Here is a 13972-nt window from a genome sequence, read left to right as displayed (position 1 = left end):
ATTTTGGGAGGCTGAGGCGGGGGCGGGGGATGACCTGAGGTCAGGAGTTTGAGACCAGCCTGGCCAACATGGCGAAACCCTGTTTCTACTAAGAATACAAAAATTAGCCAGGGATGGTGGGCACCTGTAATCCCAGTTACTTCAGATGCTGAGGCAGGAGAATTGCTTGAACCCAGGAGGTTGCAGTGAGCCGAGTTCGTGCCCCTGCACTTCAGCCTGGGTGACAGAGCAAGACTCTGTCTCAAAAAGAAAAGAAAAAGATTGGGTTATACCTTTTAAGAAATATAACAACTTTGTTTAATTAACAGATGTAGATTACAGATCAGAGGGAGTCAAATTTCAAAGTAGACACTTCTACTTAGACCAGTTTTGAGGTATTGCTTTCAGTTCCAGGTACCACATTTTAAGAGACAGGTAATTTTGCATTTCTAAGATGATGAGGAATTTGAGATTTATATCTGACAAAATTACAGCTGTCTTCAGATGTTTCCAGATGGTGCATTTGAGAAGAATACCCAGAACTGAGGAACAAAATTTGCAGGCTTGCAGATGACCTAAGTTGAGATCATTCAAATCTTTAGAGCTTCCAATGGAAAGAAAAAAATGCTTGTAAAATTATGAGCACCCAGTCATTCAAAGTACTTAAGCAGGCTGGGCACAGTGGTTCAGGGCTGTAATCCCAGAACTTCTTTGTATCTCTTACTTATGCTGCTGCTAGCCAAGACAAGTTTGTTTTAGAAGGTTATGTCATTTGATGAGGCCCACCTTGATTATCCAAAATAATCTCCCTGTCTTCAGGTCAACTGGTTAATAACCATAATTACATCTGCAAAGGTCCTTTTACCATGTAATATAACATATTTGTGGATGTTATATTTCATCCTATTCATCCAGGGATTAGGGTGGGAAATCTTGAGAGGAGAGAATCCCTTGAACTCAGGAATCAGAGGTTTCAGTGAGCCAGGATCACACCATTGCATTGCACTCTAGCCTAGGTGACAGAGCAAGACCTGGTCTCAAAAAAACAAACAAACAAACAAACAAAAACACCACCACCAACAACAAAAAAACATATAAAGAATACAAAGAAAGGCCAGGCGCAAGCCTGTAATCCCAGCATATTGAGAAGCCAAAATGGGAGGATTGCTTGAGGCCAGGAGTTCGAGACCAGCCTGTCAATATAGTGAGACCCCTTCGAAAAAACAAAATACAAAGAAATACAATGGCTCTTTCTGTGCTATATGGCATGGTCATTTCTTCTGCTATCCCTTAGCTGCTTTTCAGCTATCAGGTCTTCGGAAATTTCTTTATGTTCTTGGTCAGGTGGTCTCTATCCATATAGGTTTTTCTTTGGGCAGTGAATAGGAGATACGTTTATTCTTCTCAGTTTACATTGATTTCTCCCCCTCTTTTCCAATTTTAACTTTTATACAACATACAACAGAAATACTTTTGCTGTATTCATTGGTGTGTCACTACTGTTGCCTGTGGTAACTTAATGGTTGTCTTTGTTCATTTCAGGAGGAAGACACTTTGTATGCTGAATTATAGATTGGTTAGGGTGTTAAAGCTGCATTGACTTGGCCAGATGTATGACAAAGGGGCATTTGATAGTCTTTGTACTTCTCAGTTCATTAACAAATTGGATGATTTCAATGTAGTGTGGCAGATCCAAATAGTAGTGCCTATTCTTTTCTGCATTTACACCTGTTCCTTTGGCAGTTCATTAAATTCAATGAGAAGGCCTTGTGTACTGTGACTTAAGACTAATTGGACAAATATTTCTGGAGTTCCTCTAAATCACTTTTATAAACCCTATTATCCGATGTTATGTCTTTTTTTTTTTTGTACACCTGTGTTTTTTTTGTTTTTTTTTTTTTTTTCTTTTTCTGTAAGTCCTTGTTCAAGGTCTTTACTCCAGCTTAAAATTATACAAACCATGTTATCTGTTCACTGATACATTTATTTCTTTGGGAGGCTGAGGCAGGTGGATCACCTAAGGTCAGGAGTTCAAGACCAGCCTGGCCAACATAGTGAAAATCTGTCTCTACTAAAAATACAAAAATCAGTCAAGCATGTTGTTGCATGCCTGTAATCCCAGCTACTTGGGCGGCTGAGGCAGGAGAATCGCTTGAACCCAGGAGACCTAGGATGCAATGAGCCAAGGTCGTGCCACTGCACTCCAGCCTGAGAGACAGAGCGAGACTCCATCTCAAAACAAACAAACCAACAAACAAGCAAATATTTATTTCAGTTTGCTTAAGGTCTAAGGTCAAAATTCATCATACCCTGGCTTCTATCATTTTTCCATATTTCATTTCTTGAAGCTCTCCGATAACATCATGGCTTTAAAATTTTTATTATGAGAAATTTCCTGCTTATGTAAAAATAGAATAGTACAGTTAACCTCCATGTTCCCATACCCATCTACAACAAACAGAACTCAGGACCACTTTGGTTTCATTATTCCCTCCCTAACCTCAACCTCACATTATTTTGAAGCAAATCATATTATTGGTAAAAGAAAATAAACCACTTTACAGTTCTTTGGCTGATCATTTCCTTTTTGTGTCTGTCTTTAAATGCTACTAGAAAAGTTGTTTTCTGGATTATGGTAAATTTCCATAGGCTATATTTTTTAGGCTCCCATTCACCATCTTAATTTCATTTCCAAATATCTTTTTTTTTTTTTTTTTGAGACGGAGTTTCGCTCTTGTTACCCAGGCTGGAGTGCAATGGCGTGATCTCGGCTCACCGCAACCTCCGCCTCCCGGGTTCAGGCAATTCTCCTGCCCCAGCCTCCTGAGTAGCTGGGATTACAGGCACGCGCCACCATGCCCAGCTAATTTTTTGTGTGTTTTTAGTAGAGACGGGGTTTCACCATGTTGACCAGGATGGTCTCGATGTCTTGACCTCGTGATCCACCCGCCTCGGCCTCCCACAGTGCTGGTATTACAGGCTTGAGCCACCGCGCCCGGCCTCCATTTCCAAATATCTTAAGTTCTTTGATCAGTTTTTCTTTGGGTTTATTCTTGCTTAGCCAGACACACGCTTTGGGGGCTTGGATCTGAGTCAGCTATTTCTTTTGTATACGTTGGTTTTAATCACTTTAATAGCTTGTGTAGTAGAGTTTAATACCTTCTAGCCTACATCTTTGAGCTTTCCTCCTTTGTACTCTGCATCTAGTTTTATAATTGCATCTGCAAATGCGTCTCCCATGGCAACAGTTTCACTGTGATCTTTGTGTTTTCTTGATGGGGTGGAAAACGTTAGTATCAGCTTTGATGTATGCTTTGTACTGGTAATTCTTAAACTGAATCAGGTTGTAAAGTTCAATGGAAGCCAAGAAATGGGATGGCAGGAACTGTTGATTTATGTCAAATCTGTAAGTCAGGCATAATTTTACTACCAGAAAATATTATGTGAATATAGATGTCTGCATTCCAACTTAAAAGTGAAACTGCATACAAATTGCAAGGAATCACACATTCATTCTTTTCTTTGATCTTCTGTTAATTCTTGTACATTTCTGTGTGTCATCTGCTAACATGAGCTGGAAGACAAGAATGGTAATAAAACTTGACGGTTACAAAAAACTTAGCCAGACATGGTGGTGGGTGCCTGTAATCTCAGCTACCTGGGAGGCTAAGGCAGGAGAACTGCTTGATCCTGGGAGAGGGAGGTTTCAGTGATCCAAGATCACGCCACTGCACTGTAGCCTGAGCAATGGAGCAAGACTCTATCTAAAACAAACAAACAAACAAACAAAAAACAACACTTGACAGTATGTTTAGAGAAGGGAGACTTAAAATACAACTTTTCTATCCACTAACTGAATTTCTTTTTAACTAGGAAAAGACCACCAATATTCTCTTTTAGTAGCAGAGCATCTTGATCCTGTCTGAAGTACACCAGTGTTCTGAAGGTGCATCTGGTTATCTGGTATGCAGTAATCTGACCTTTTGACTAATAATACTGTGTTTACTGACTCAGGGATGATTCTTAGTTTTGAGTCAGAAGGAATCCATATAATTCCTTATGAACCCTCATTACATAAGTGAAGCGCTTATAAAAATGTAATGTTGGCCAGGCACGGTGACTCACGCCTGTAAAACCAGCTACTCGGGAGTCTGAGGCAGGAGCATTGCGTGAACCCAGGAGGCAGAGGTACAACTTCCAACTTAAAATTATGAGCCAAGATTGCACTACTGCACTCCAGCCTGGGCGACAGAGTGAGACTCAGTCTCAAAAAAAAAACAAAAAACATCTAACTTAAGCCTATGTGAAAAAGCCAAAATGGTAATTAAACAGATTTACAGATTTGTTATAAGAAGTACTTATCTCTTCCTGAACAGAAAAAGAAAAATAGTAGTTTTCTGGCATGGGTTATGTTTGGCTGAGAGAAAGCAAGGAGTGGATGTCCCACGTGGTTTCTGTCCCATCAGAAGCAAGGAACTTCTTGAGAAGACACTAGCTGGTCATCAGCACTCAAGCCACAGTGGTCACTTTTTAGGCATTCTAGTTAATTTTTGCAGCCTGTCGGGTCCATAGGAAGAGCCCCTATCTGTAGGAAGGTCTCATACTTTTGCCCTTTTTTAAAAAAATTTTTTTTTTGAGATGGAGTTTCACTGTTGTTACCCAGGCTGGAGTGCAATGGTGCGATCTCGGCTCACCGCAACCTCCGCCTCCTGGGTTCAGGCAATTCTCCTGCCTCAGCCTCCCAAGTAGCTGGGACTATAGGTGCACACCACCATGCCCAACTAATTTTTTTTTGTATTTTTAGTAGAGACGGGGTTTCACCATGTTGACCAGGATGGTCTCGATCTCTTGACCTTGTGATCCACCTGCCTTGGCCTCCCAAAGTGCTGGGATTATAGGCATGAGCCACCGCGACTGGCCTGCTTTTGCCCTTTTTATAGATGAGTAAACAGACCCAGAAAAGCAAGTCACCACTCAAGGGACACAGCCAGTAAATAGGACTGGAATTGTTTAGCCCTTTGGCTCTGGTCAGGATTATGAGTTTCCAGACCCTTTGTCTAGATTCTAAACTCCAAGTGCCGTTTTTCAACCCAGAAAAGCATCCATTAGTGTCAGCTAGAATTATCACCATCATCACCACGACCTACTGTTTTACTTTGCTACAGCCGTCATGACAATATACCACATACTGAGTGGCTTAAACAACAGACATTTATTATCTCACAGGCCTGGATTCTTTTTTTTTTTTTTTTTTTTTTTGAGTTGGAGTTTCACTCTTGTAGCCCTGGCTGAAGTACAGTGGCACAATCTCAGCTCACTGCAACCTCTACGTCCTGGGTTCAAGCAATTCTCCTGCCTTAGCCTCCCAAGTAGCTGGCAATGCAGGTGCCTGCACCTCATCCCGCTAATTTTTGGTATTTTTTAGTAGAGACAGAGTTTCACCATGTTGGCCAGGCTGGTCTCAAACCCCTGACCTCGTGATCTGCCTGTCTTGGCCTCCCAAAGTGCTGGGATTACCAGTGTGAGCTACTGTGCCTGACCAGGTCTGGATTCTTAAGGTCCAAAATCAAAGCGTTGGCAGGGTTTGTTCCTCCTGAGGGCTGTGAGAGGAGGCTCTGTTCTAGGCTGCTGTCTTTGGTTTATAGATGGCTATCTTCTCCCTATGTCTCTTCACATCTTTTTGTTTTGTTTTGTTTCAAGACAGAGTCTTGCTCTGTCCTCCAGGTTGGAGTGCAGTGGCAGAACCTCAGCTCACTGCAACCTCTGCCTCCCAGACTCAAGCCTCAACCTCTCGAGTGGCTGTGATTACGGGGGGTGTACCACCACATCCAGCTAATTTTGTATTTTTTATTAGAGATGGGGTTTCGCCATGTTGGCCAGGCTGGTCTCAAACTCCTGATATCAGGTGATCTGCCTGCCTCAGCCTCTCAAAGTGCTGGGATTACAAGCATGAGCCATGGCACCTGGCTGCCTTATTGCCTTATCTTTTATAATTCCAATGGTTGGCAACAGATGTATTCGAATTCTCAATACATATTATGAATTGAGAATACAATGCATAATATGTATTTTCAGTCTATTTCTGAATGTTTGTTTCTTTTTTCTTTTTTTTGAGATGGAGTCTCACTCTCAAACCCAGGCTGGAGTGCAGTGGCACAATCTTGGCCCACTGCAACCTCTGCCTCCTGGGTTCAAGCGATTCTCCTGCCTCAGCCTCTTGAGTAGCTGGGATTACAGGCGCCCACCACTGTGCCCAGCTAATTTTTGTATTTTTAGTAGAGACACGATTTCACCATGTTGGCCAGGCTGGTCACGAAGTCCTGACCTCAAGTGATCTGCCTGCCTTGGCCTCTCAAAGGATTGGGATTACAGGCATGAGCCACTGCGCCCAGCCATATTCCTGAATGTGTCTTGAAGATATTTCACCTGATTCTTGAACTGCTTTTTTTTTTTAAAAAAATTTAATATTAAAAATGAAGTTCCATTCATGTTTTCAAACAACAGGAAGACGTTACAAACTGTAAGCTACCATCACGGTAATGGATCTCTGTCAGAAAAATGAGATTGACCTAGAAAATAATGAAAATAATGAAATTCAATGCACAGAAGAAACAGAACCAACCTGTACTTGTCCAGATGAAAGAAGTGAAAAGGATCATGTTTGTTGTCTCCTCAATATCAGTGACATTACACGTGAACAAGATGAAAAAGCCAAAGAGTTTATTATTGGAACTGGATGGGAAGAAGCAGTGAGTATCTTTCTGGGCCGCAGCTTTTCTGTCTCTTGTGCATCCGTGTTTTGGTTCAAGCTTCTTTTTTGCAAAAATAGTTAATATTACCAAACAATATGGAATCAGTAACATGTAGAAACTCTGGAATATAGGTACAGTATTACCGATGATAACAGCAGCGCCTGCTATGGCTACTTATGGCCACTTAATATGTGGACAGCACAGTAGCAAGTGCTTTGCATACATTAATTCATCTAACCTCTCAATAGCCGTATGGGGCAAGTATTATTCCCAGCCTCACTTTGTGGATGAGCATATTGAGTTACTCAGTAGATAATATGCTCCAGATCACCCAGCCAGTAAATGGCCAAGGCAGGGCTTGAATCCATGTCTCCTGGATGCCAGAATCCTGAGCTCCTTAACAGCTGTGCTGAATTCCCTGAGAAAAGTGAGGCATCTCTCCTAGCAGTTCTACTCAGAACTCTGTGGGCTTTTTTTTTTTTTTCCCCCTGAATTGGTGTCTTGCTCTGTCACCCAGGCTGGAGTGCAGTGGTGCCTTCTTGGCTCACTGCAACCTCTGCCTTCTGAGTTCAAGTGATTCTCCTGCCTCAGCCTCCCGAGTAGCTGGGATTATAGGTGCCCACCATGCCTAGCTAATTTTTGTATTTTTAGTGGAGACGGGTTTCACCATGTTGTCCAGGTTGGTCTAGAGCTCCTGACCTCAAGTGATGTGTCTACCTTGGCCACCCAAAGTGCTGGGATTACAGGCCTGAGCCACTGCACCCGGTCTGCAGGCTTACTCTTACACAATTCTTAGAACCAGTAGCCAAATCCTGTATTTAAAACTATAAGAAAACAACAACAACAAAAACACGTAACATTGTAAGAAAACCTGGTCTAATCCAGTGATTAAACAGGATTGCCAAAGAAACAATACTTATTTTATTAGTATAAGTATGTCCAAAATGTGGTCCTGTATTTTTGTATTTTGTATTTTCTGGCAACCCTATTTTAACAGTAGTCTCTGTGGCAAGATCAGGCAGGAGACTCTGGGCGCGGATGGAGAGGAGGTGTCCCTGGGTATGCATGGCTCCTCTGTGTTCCAGGACCTGCCTCTGCTCCTCCGTCTCCCTCCAGCCTCTTCAAGCAACAGTGCTCCCCAGGTATGGGAAGCAGAGACTGGCGGTGCCCAAAATCTTTGTCGGTGGGACAAGTATGAACGGTTTTCAAATAAAATAAAATTTTATTTTAAATGAAAACCGTTCATACTTGTCCCACCGACAACGATTTTGACAAGGATTTTTAGCTCTGAACTTAAATATGCGTTTGAAAAGAAATTTAGTAAGCACATCAAAGTGGCCATTTAGAAATACTTTGGCTTAGTGTTTTAGTATTAGCAAATGTCATTGCTAGTATTCAGGATTAACAAATACTGTTACAAATACTCTTATTGTTTAGTATTAGGTGAAAATAGGTATTATACTTTTTTTTTCATGCTTTACAATTTTGAAGAATTTTTTTTCTTTTTTTTTTTTTTAATTTTTGTTTTGTTTTGTTTTTTTTTGAAACAGAGTGTCTCTCTATTGCCAGGCTGGAGTGCAGGAATGCAGTGGTGCAGTCTTGGTGCGCTGTAACCTCCACCTCCCGGGTTCAAGTCATTCCCCAGCCTCAGCCTCCTGAGTAGCTAGGATTACAGGCACCCACCACCACGCCCAGCTAATTTTTGTATTTTTAGTAGAGATGGGGTTTCACCATGTTGGTCAGGCCGGTCTTGAACTCCAGACCTTGTGATCCACCTGCTTTGGCCTCCCAAAGTGCTGAGATTACAGGCGTGAGCCACCGCACCCGGCCAGGAATTATTTTTTTTCTAAGGTGAATGAACATTTAGAAATTACTGGTGGAGGAAAGGGTAGTAAAAAAAATAAATAAAAATGGCCCGGGTGCAGTGGCTAATGCTTGTAACCCCAGCACTTTGGGAGGCTTAGGCGGGTGGGTCATGAGGTCAGGAGATTGAGACAATCCTGGTTAACATGGTGAAACCCCGTCTCTACTAAAAATATAAAAAATTAGCTGGGGTGGCGGCATGTGCCTGTAATCCCAGCTACTTGGGAGGCTGAAGGAGGAGAATCACTTGAACCTGGGAGGTGGAGGTTGCAGTGAGCTGAGATCCCACCACTCCACTCCAGCCTGCTTGATAGATCAAGACTTTGTCTCAAATGAATGAATGAATATTATTTCACGTAAGACTGCCCAAATGGGAATGGGGCCAGTATTGGATCAAGGACAGTTTGGGTCCCTCCGCTGGAGGAGTAACATGCTGCTTTATTTGCAGGTCCAAGGCTGGGGAAGAGTATCTCCAGCTGCCTGCATCTGGCCGAGAAAGAAACCAAAAAAGGCGAGGGTAGGGGAAGATGCCTGCAGCGACTGCTTAGTGTGTGCTAACCTCTCCCACGGGAGCCTCGAGACCAAGCCTCCTACTGAGTGGGGCCCAGAGAAGGATCAGAGCAGCCCCTCTCAGACTCAGGCAGCCCCCCAGGGCCCCAACACTGCTTCCAGGGAGATTAGCAACATCTGCTTTCCCACCGACTTTCAAGCAGAAAAAAAAAGTCTGCAAATCAAGGAGTTTATTTGGTGCACCAAAGATTGGGCCGTCTCCGACACTAATAGGGGCAAGGCCCTTGGGAACCCCAGTGGAGGCACCAACAGAGGGCTGTCAGTCCCAGGCCCCGTGACGTCCAAGGCCCTCCTGGTTCTGCCTCCCCTGAAGTCTTCACTTTCAAATGGCTTGGATGTTCCGGGTAAGAAGAATAAGAACTGTTTCTTACCGTCGGAAGAGAAAGTGCTGAGTGTGGAAAAGGATGGGTGTGTGTCTTGTGCGTATGGCTTCAAAACTGCAGATGGGAAAGGTGAAAAGAGACCCAGTGAGCTGGCCAAACACCCCACAGTCAGCGACATGCCATCCTTCCCTTCCCAAGCAGCCAGGACATCACTGGCTCATCCGGAGCAGTGCTGCCTGCACTGGTCCCTCCTGTCTGAGAAAAACCTGCTGTGCCCTCCAGACCCCAGCAACGTTCGCTGTCTTGCTGCCTTGCAGTTTCTGCAGAAACAGGGAGTGCAAAACCACAAATCCAAATTCATAGCCAAGGAGCCAAGACCTCGCGTGATCTCCCCAAAGCACGTTCTCCCAAAGGCCAAGCAGGAAAACAGGCCCCAAATGCTAGAGACCAAAGTTTTCTCAAGACCTCTCTTGCCATCCCTCACAGTGAGCAGAGTTGTCATTCCCATCTCCACCCACAGGATCCTCTGAGCGGTCACGGTAGAACCCCTGGGAGTAAGCACTGCTTGAGATGCAGTCATCCTTTCTCTTTCTTCTCTCTCATCCCCTGCCCCCCACACTCTTTCTCTCCTCCTCCTCAGTCTGTCTTTCTTATTCTTTTCTTCCCCTTCTTTATTTCATCCATTTTTTTTGGTAGTAGAACCAAAGAAAATTGAACCTCAGTGGATGGGTTTGGATTTATTTTCTAAAACACTATAATGTGTTACCTGCTTCTGCTACTTAGCCATTCACAAAATGCTGATTGGTCATGCCAGCCCTGGTCTCTGCCTGCCTCGTGTCCACTCCGAGGAGAAGCCACATAGAAGGTGGGGAATCCAAAGGGCCTCCCTCCTTCCATGCTGGCCCCAGGCCACCCCAGAGCTATCTAGCAGGTGCTCTTTCTGCACCACCCCCATATCTCAATCTAAGAACACTGGGCTAGTTTAGACCAAACTTCCTGTTGATCTTTTGAAGGAGGCAGGTATCTGTCTGCTGCCTCGTCTGCTCTTGCAACGATCTGAAGAACTGCTTTAATAGAAATCTCCAGCCTGTCCAGGATGTCCAAGGCATCACAGACCCTGTGTGTCCAGGGTGTCACGCCCTCAGATTGTTTCCATGGATATACACTGTCCATTACCTCCTTTGTGTTCAGGATGCTATATCCTCAGATTGCACCCTCATGTTAATCTCTGTCTGGAAATTTTAGCCACAGTGCTACAAAACCCAGCCTGGGAAGCAGGTTAAGAATAATTACTTTATGGGAAAAAAAATAAAAAGATCACTGTGATTATCACCCCATATGCTTCCTCTGGCCTTACTTTGCATCTAATATTTGGAAACCCTCAACCTCAGGCACTAATGGAAAGGGGCTGTTACTTTCTCCCTCTGTCCTTCCTATACTCTCATTTTACCCCAACTCTTATTCCCGCAGTTGTAGCTAAGTTAAATGACATTTGTAAATGAGTTATATTTTAAATGCCGAGTGATGTTGCTTTGTAGACACATGCTCCGATGAACTGTTTTGTGATATGAGTAATCATTAAGCTGCTTTGTAATTATATAGTTTGAATTTGCTTAAGGTAAGTTGGACTTGAACTCTTGGTTCAAGTTGGATTTTCCTGTCTCCTAAATGGTGGAGTAGACAGAATATATGACTGTATGTGTAAATATCTGTTTCCATATTGGTCTTCGTAATGTCTTGTCTGTTTGCCTAGGGTTTTTTTGTTTGTTTGTTTTTTGAGACGGAGCCTCACTCTGTTACCCAGGCTGGAGTGCAGTGGCATGATCTTGGCTCAGTGTAACGTCCACCTCCTGGGTTCAAGCGATTCTCATGCTCCAGCCTCTCAAGTAGCTGATACTACACGTGCCCGCTACCACACCCAGCTCATTTTTGTATTATTAGTAGAGACTGGGTTTCACCATGTTGGCCAGGCTGGTCTTGAACTCCTAACGTCAGGTGATCTTCCCGCCTCGGCCTCCCAAAGTGCTGGGATTACAGGTGTGAGCTACTGTACCCAGCCTTAGTCTGTTATCCTAATTTTTTTGTTTGGTTTTGTTGGTTTGTTTTTAAGATAAAAACACCAGAAATGTTGGATGAGTATAATACCACAGTCATTAGAACGTATATTTGCCTACTGAGGTTGGTTACTTCTTACAGTCTAGTAGCAGTTATTAGGGTTTTCCTCTGCTTCTTCACTGAATAAAGAAACCATCTGGATTCTCTCCCTGGGAGGAAACCGAGTTTCCCGCTGTTTCTGGACAGTGAGGTGTTGGGCCCGGTACTGTTTGAGGACTTCCAGCTCTGCAGCCTGTCCACCTAAGTCAGTGGTTTTTCAGGTCCTTTTAAGCAGCAGAATAATGAATAAGGTCAATGTGTAAGACAGTCCAGAGTGTGTGTTTGGAGGGAGAACCAGGGAGGGACCAGGCCCCGCCTACTCAGCCAGATGTGGTCACCTTTTGAGATCTCTGGGCAGCTGGAAACACTTTTCAAAGTTACAATGTAGTTGTTAAGAAAGTGTTTTGGCCGGGCGCAGTGGCTCAAGCCTGTAATCCCAGCACTGTGGGAGGCCGAGGCGGGTGGATCACGAGGTCAAGAGATCGAGACCATCCTGGTCAACATGGTGAAACCCCGTCTCTACTAAAAATACAAAAAATTAGCTGGGCATGGTGGCGTGTGCCTGTAATCCCAGCTACTCAGGAGGCTGAGGCAGGAGAATTGCCTGAACCCAGGAGGCGGAGGTTGCAGTGAGCCGAGATCGCGCCATTGCACTCCAGCCTGGGTAACAAGAGCGAAACTCCGTCTCAGAAAAAAAAAAAAAAAAAAAAAAAAAGTGTTTTGTTCAGGTAAGAGTTGTAAATTCTACAGATTTTGGTGTAAACATCTAATAATTTAGAATCAAAAGGAAGGCTAGTCTGAACAAAGAAAGGGCCCACATTTATTAAGATTTCTGATATTCTTTTTGAGCAAATAATTAATTTGGCTAACAAAATATTGACTAGAAGATTCCTCAGTGAATAGATTAAGAATGTTTTACATTTGGCATCTCTTTGTGTAGGCAGTTATTCCAATACCTGTAAAATGCCTCTGGAATCTTATTTGCATTATCCTGGGTTTATCTTGTTCCTCTGTGGATGAAGTCACTCTGGGCTTTATCCGAATTTTCATTTAGATTAGCTTGGGACATCCAAGATAGTCCTTTGCTGTCCAAGTCTAGATAAAGGCTGAATATTTAATAAAATGCATTTTCCCATTAGGATTCTGCGTCACTAACAAAATCAGAGATGCTGTTTTATAAGTAAAGCATGTTGTGGCCAGGTGCAGTGGCTCATGCCTGTAATGTCAGCACTTTGGGAGGCCAACGTGTGTCGATCACTTGAGGCCAGGAGTTCGAAACCGGCCTGGCGAACATGGCTTAACATTGTCTAAAAATACAAAAATCAGCCGGGCATGGTGGTACACACCTGTAATCCCAGCTACTCGGGAGGCTGAGGCATGAGGATCTCTTGAACCCAGGAGGCAAAGGTTGCAGTGAGCCGAGATCACCCCATTGCACTCCAGCCTGGGCAAGAGTGAGACTCTGTCTCAAAAAAAAAAAAGCATTTGTAATGTAGGTGCTAACAGCCTCTTCCTACCTGAATGTGATGATCTCATGTTCCTCCAGCTCCTCCAATAGCCCCTGCAAACCAAGCTCAGAGAGCCCTGGGTTTCATTCATCATTTTGTTATTTTTGGAATTCAATTAGAAAACCTTCACAAACTCCTGTTTTTCTTGAAACCTTAAAAATCACCAAGTGGTGTTCTGGCAGCACCAGACACAGGACTCCCACAGGGCCGGATCCCCCACTGGGCAAAGCTGGGGCTGAAGCCTCGGGAGGCTGCCAAAGTTAACAAGCCCCCTATGTAGGAACCCCCTCACTCCCACAGACAGAATGTGGATCTTACCTAAACATGCAGGGTGTCATTTTTTATTTTTTGAGTTGGAGTTTCCCTTGTTTCCCAGACTAGAGTGCAATGGCGTGATCTCAGCTCACGGCAACCTCCGCCTCCCAGGTTCAAGTAAGTCTCCTGCCTCAGCCTCCCGAGTAGCTGGGATCACAGGCGCCCCGCCACCACACCCAGCTAATTTTTGTATTTTTGTTTTTGTCGGGGTCTCGCTATGTTGCCCAGGCTGGAGTGCAGTGGCTATTCACAGGCAAGATCCCACTACTGATCAGCACGGGAATTTTGACCTGCTATGTTTCCGACCTGGGCCAGTTCACCCCTCCTTAGGCAACCTGGTGGTCCCCTGCTCCCGGAAGGTCACCATATTGATGCCAAACTTAGTGTGGACACCCAATCGACATAGCACACTGCAGCCCAGAACTCCTGGGCTCAAGCAGTCCTCTCAGCTCAGCCTCCTGAGTAGCTGGGACTACAGGCACGCGCCACTGCGCCTGGCAATTTTTGT

The 13972-nt window shown here is 44.1% G+C and overlaps 1 protein-coding gene across 1 annotated transcript; it reads left to right on the top strand.

The window, feature by feature from the left end:
* The first annotated feature begins 6317 nt into the window (after window positions 1–6317).
* On the top strand, window positions 6318–10824 carry CUNH16orf46 (chromosome unknown C16orf46 homolog). Its single transcript, XM_032284531.1, has 2 exons — window positions 6318–6728; window positions 9043–10824. Exons 1-2 carry the CDS (start codon window positions 6519–6521, stop codon window positions 10015–10017), a joined length of 1185 nt encoding a protein of 394 aa, XP_032140422.1. The 5' UTR covers window positions 6318–6518; the 3' UTR covers window positions 10018–10824.
* The last annotated feature ends 3148 nt before the right edge of the window (window positions 10825–13972 follow it).

Source organism: Sapajus apella, unplaced genomic scaffold, assembly GCF_009761245.1.
Source record: "Sapajus apella isolate SASKATOON/1434 unplaced genomic scaffold, GSC_monkey_1.0 scaffold15, whole genome shotgun sequence".
Classification (NCBI taxonomy): Eukaryota; Metazoa; Chordata; class Mammalia; order Primates; family Cebidae; genus Sapajus; species Sapajus apella.
This window is presented reverse-complemented; position numbering and strand designations above follow the sequence as displayed.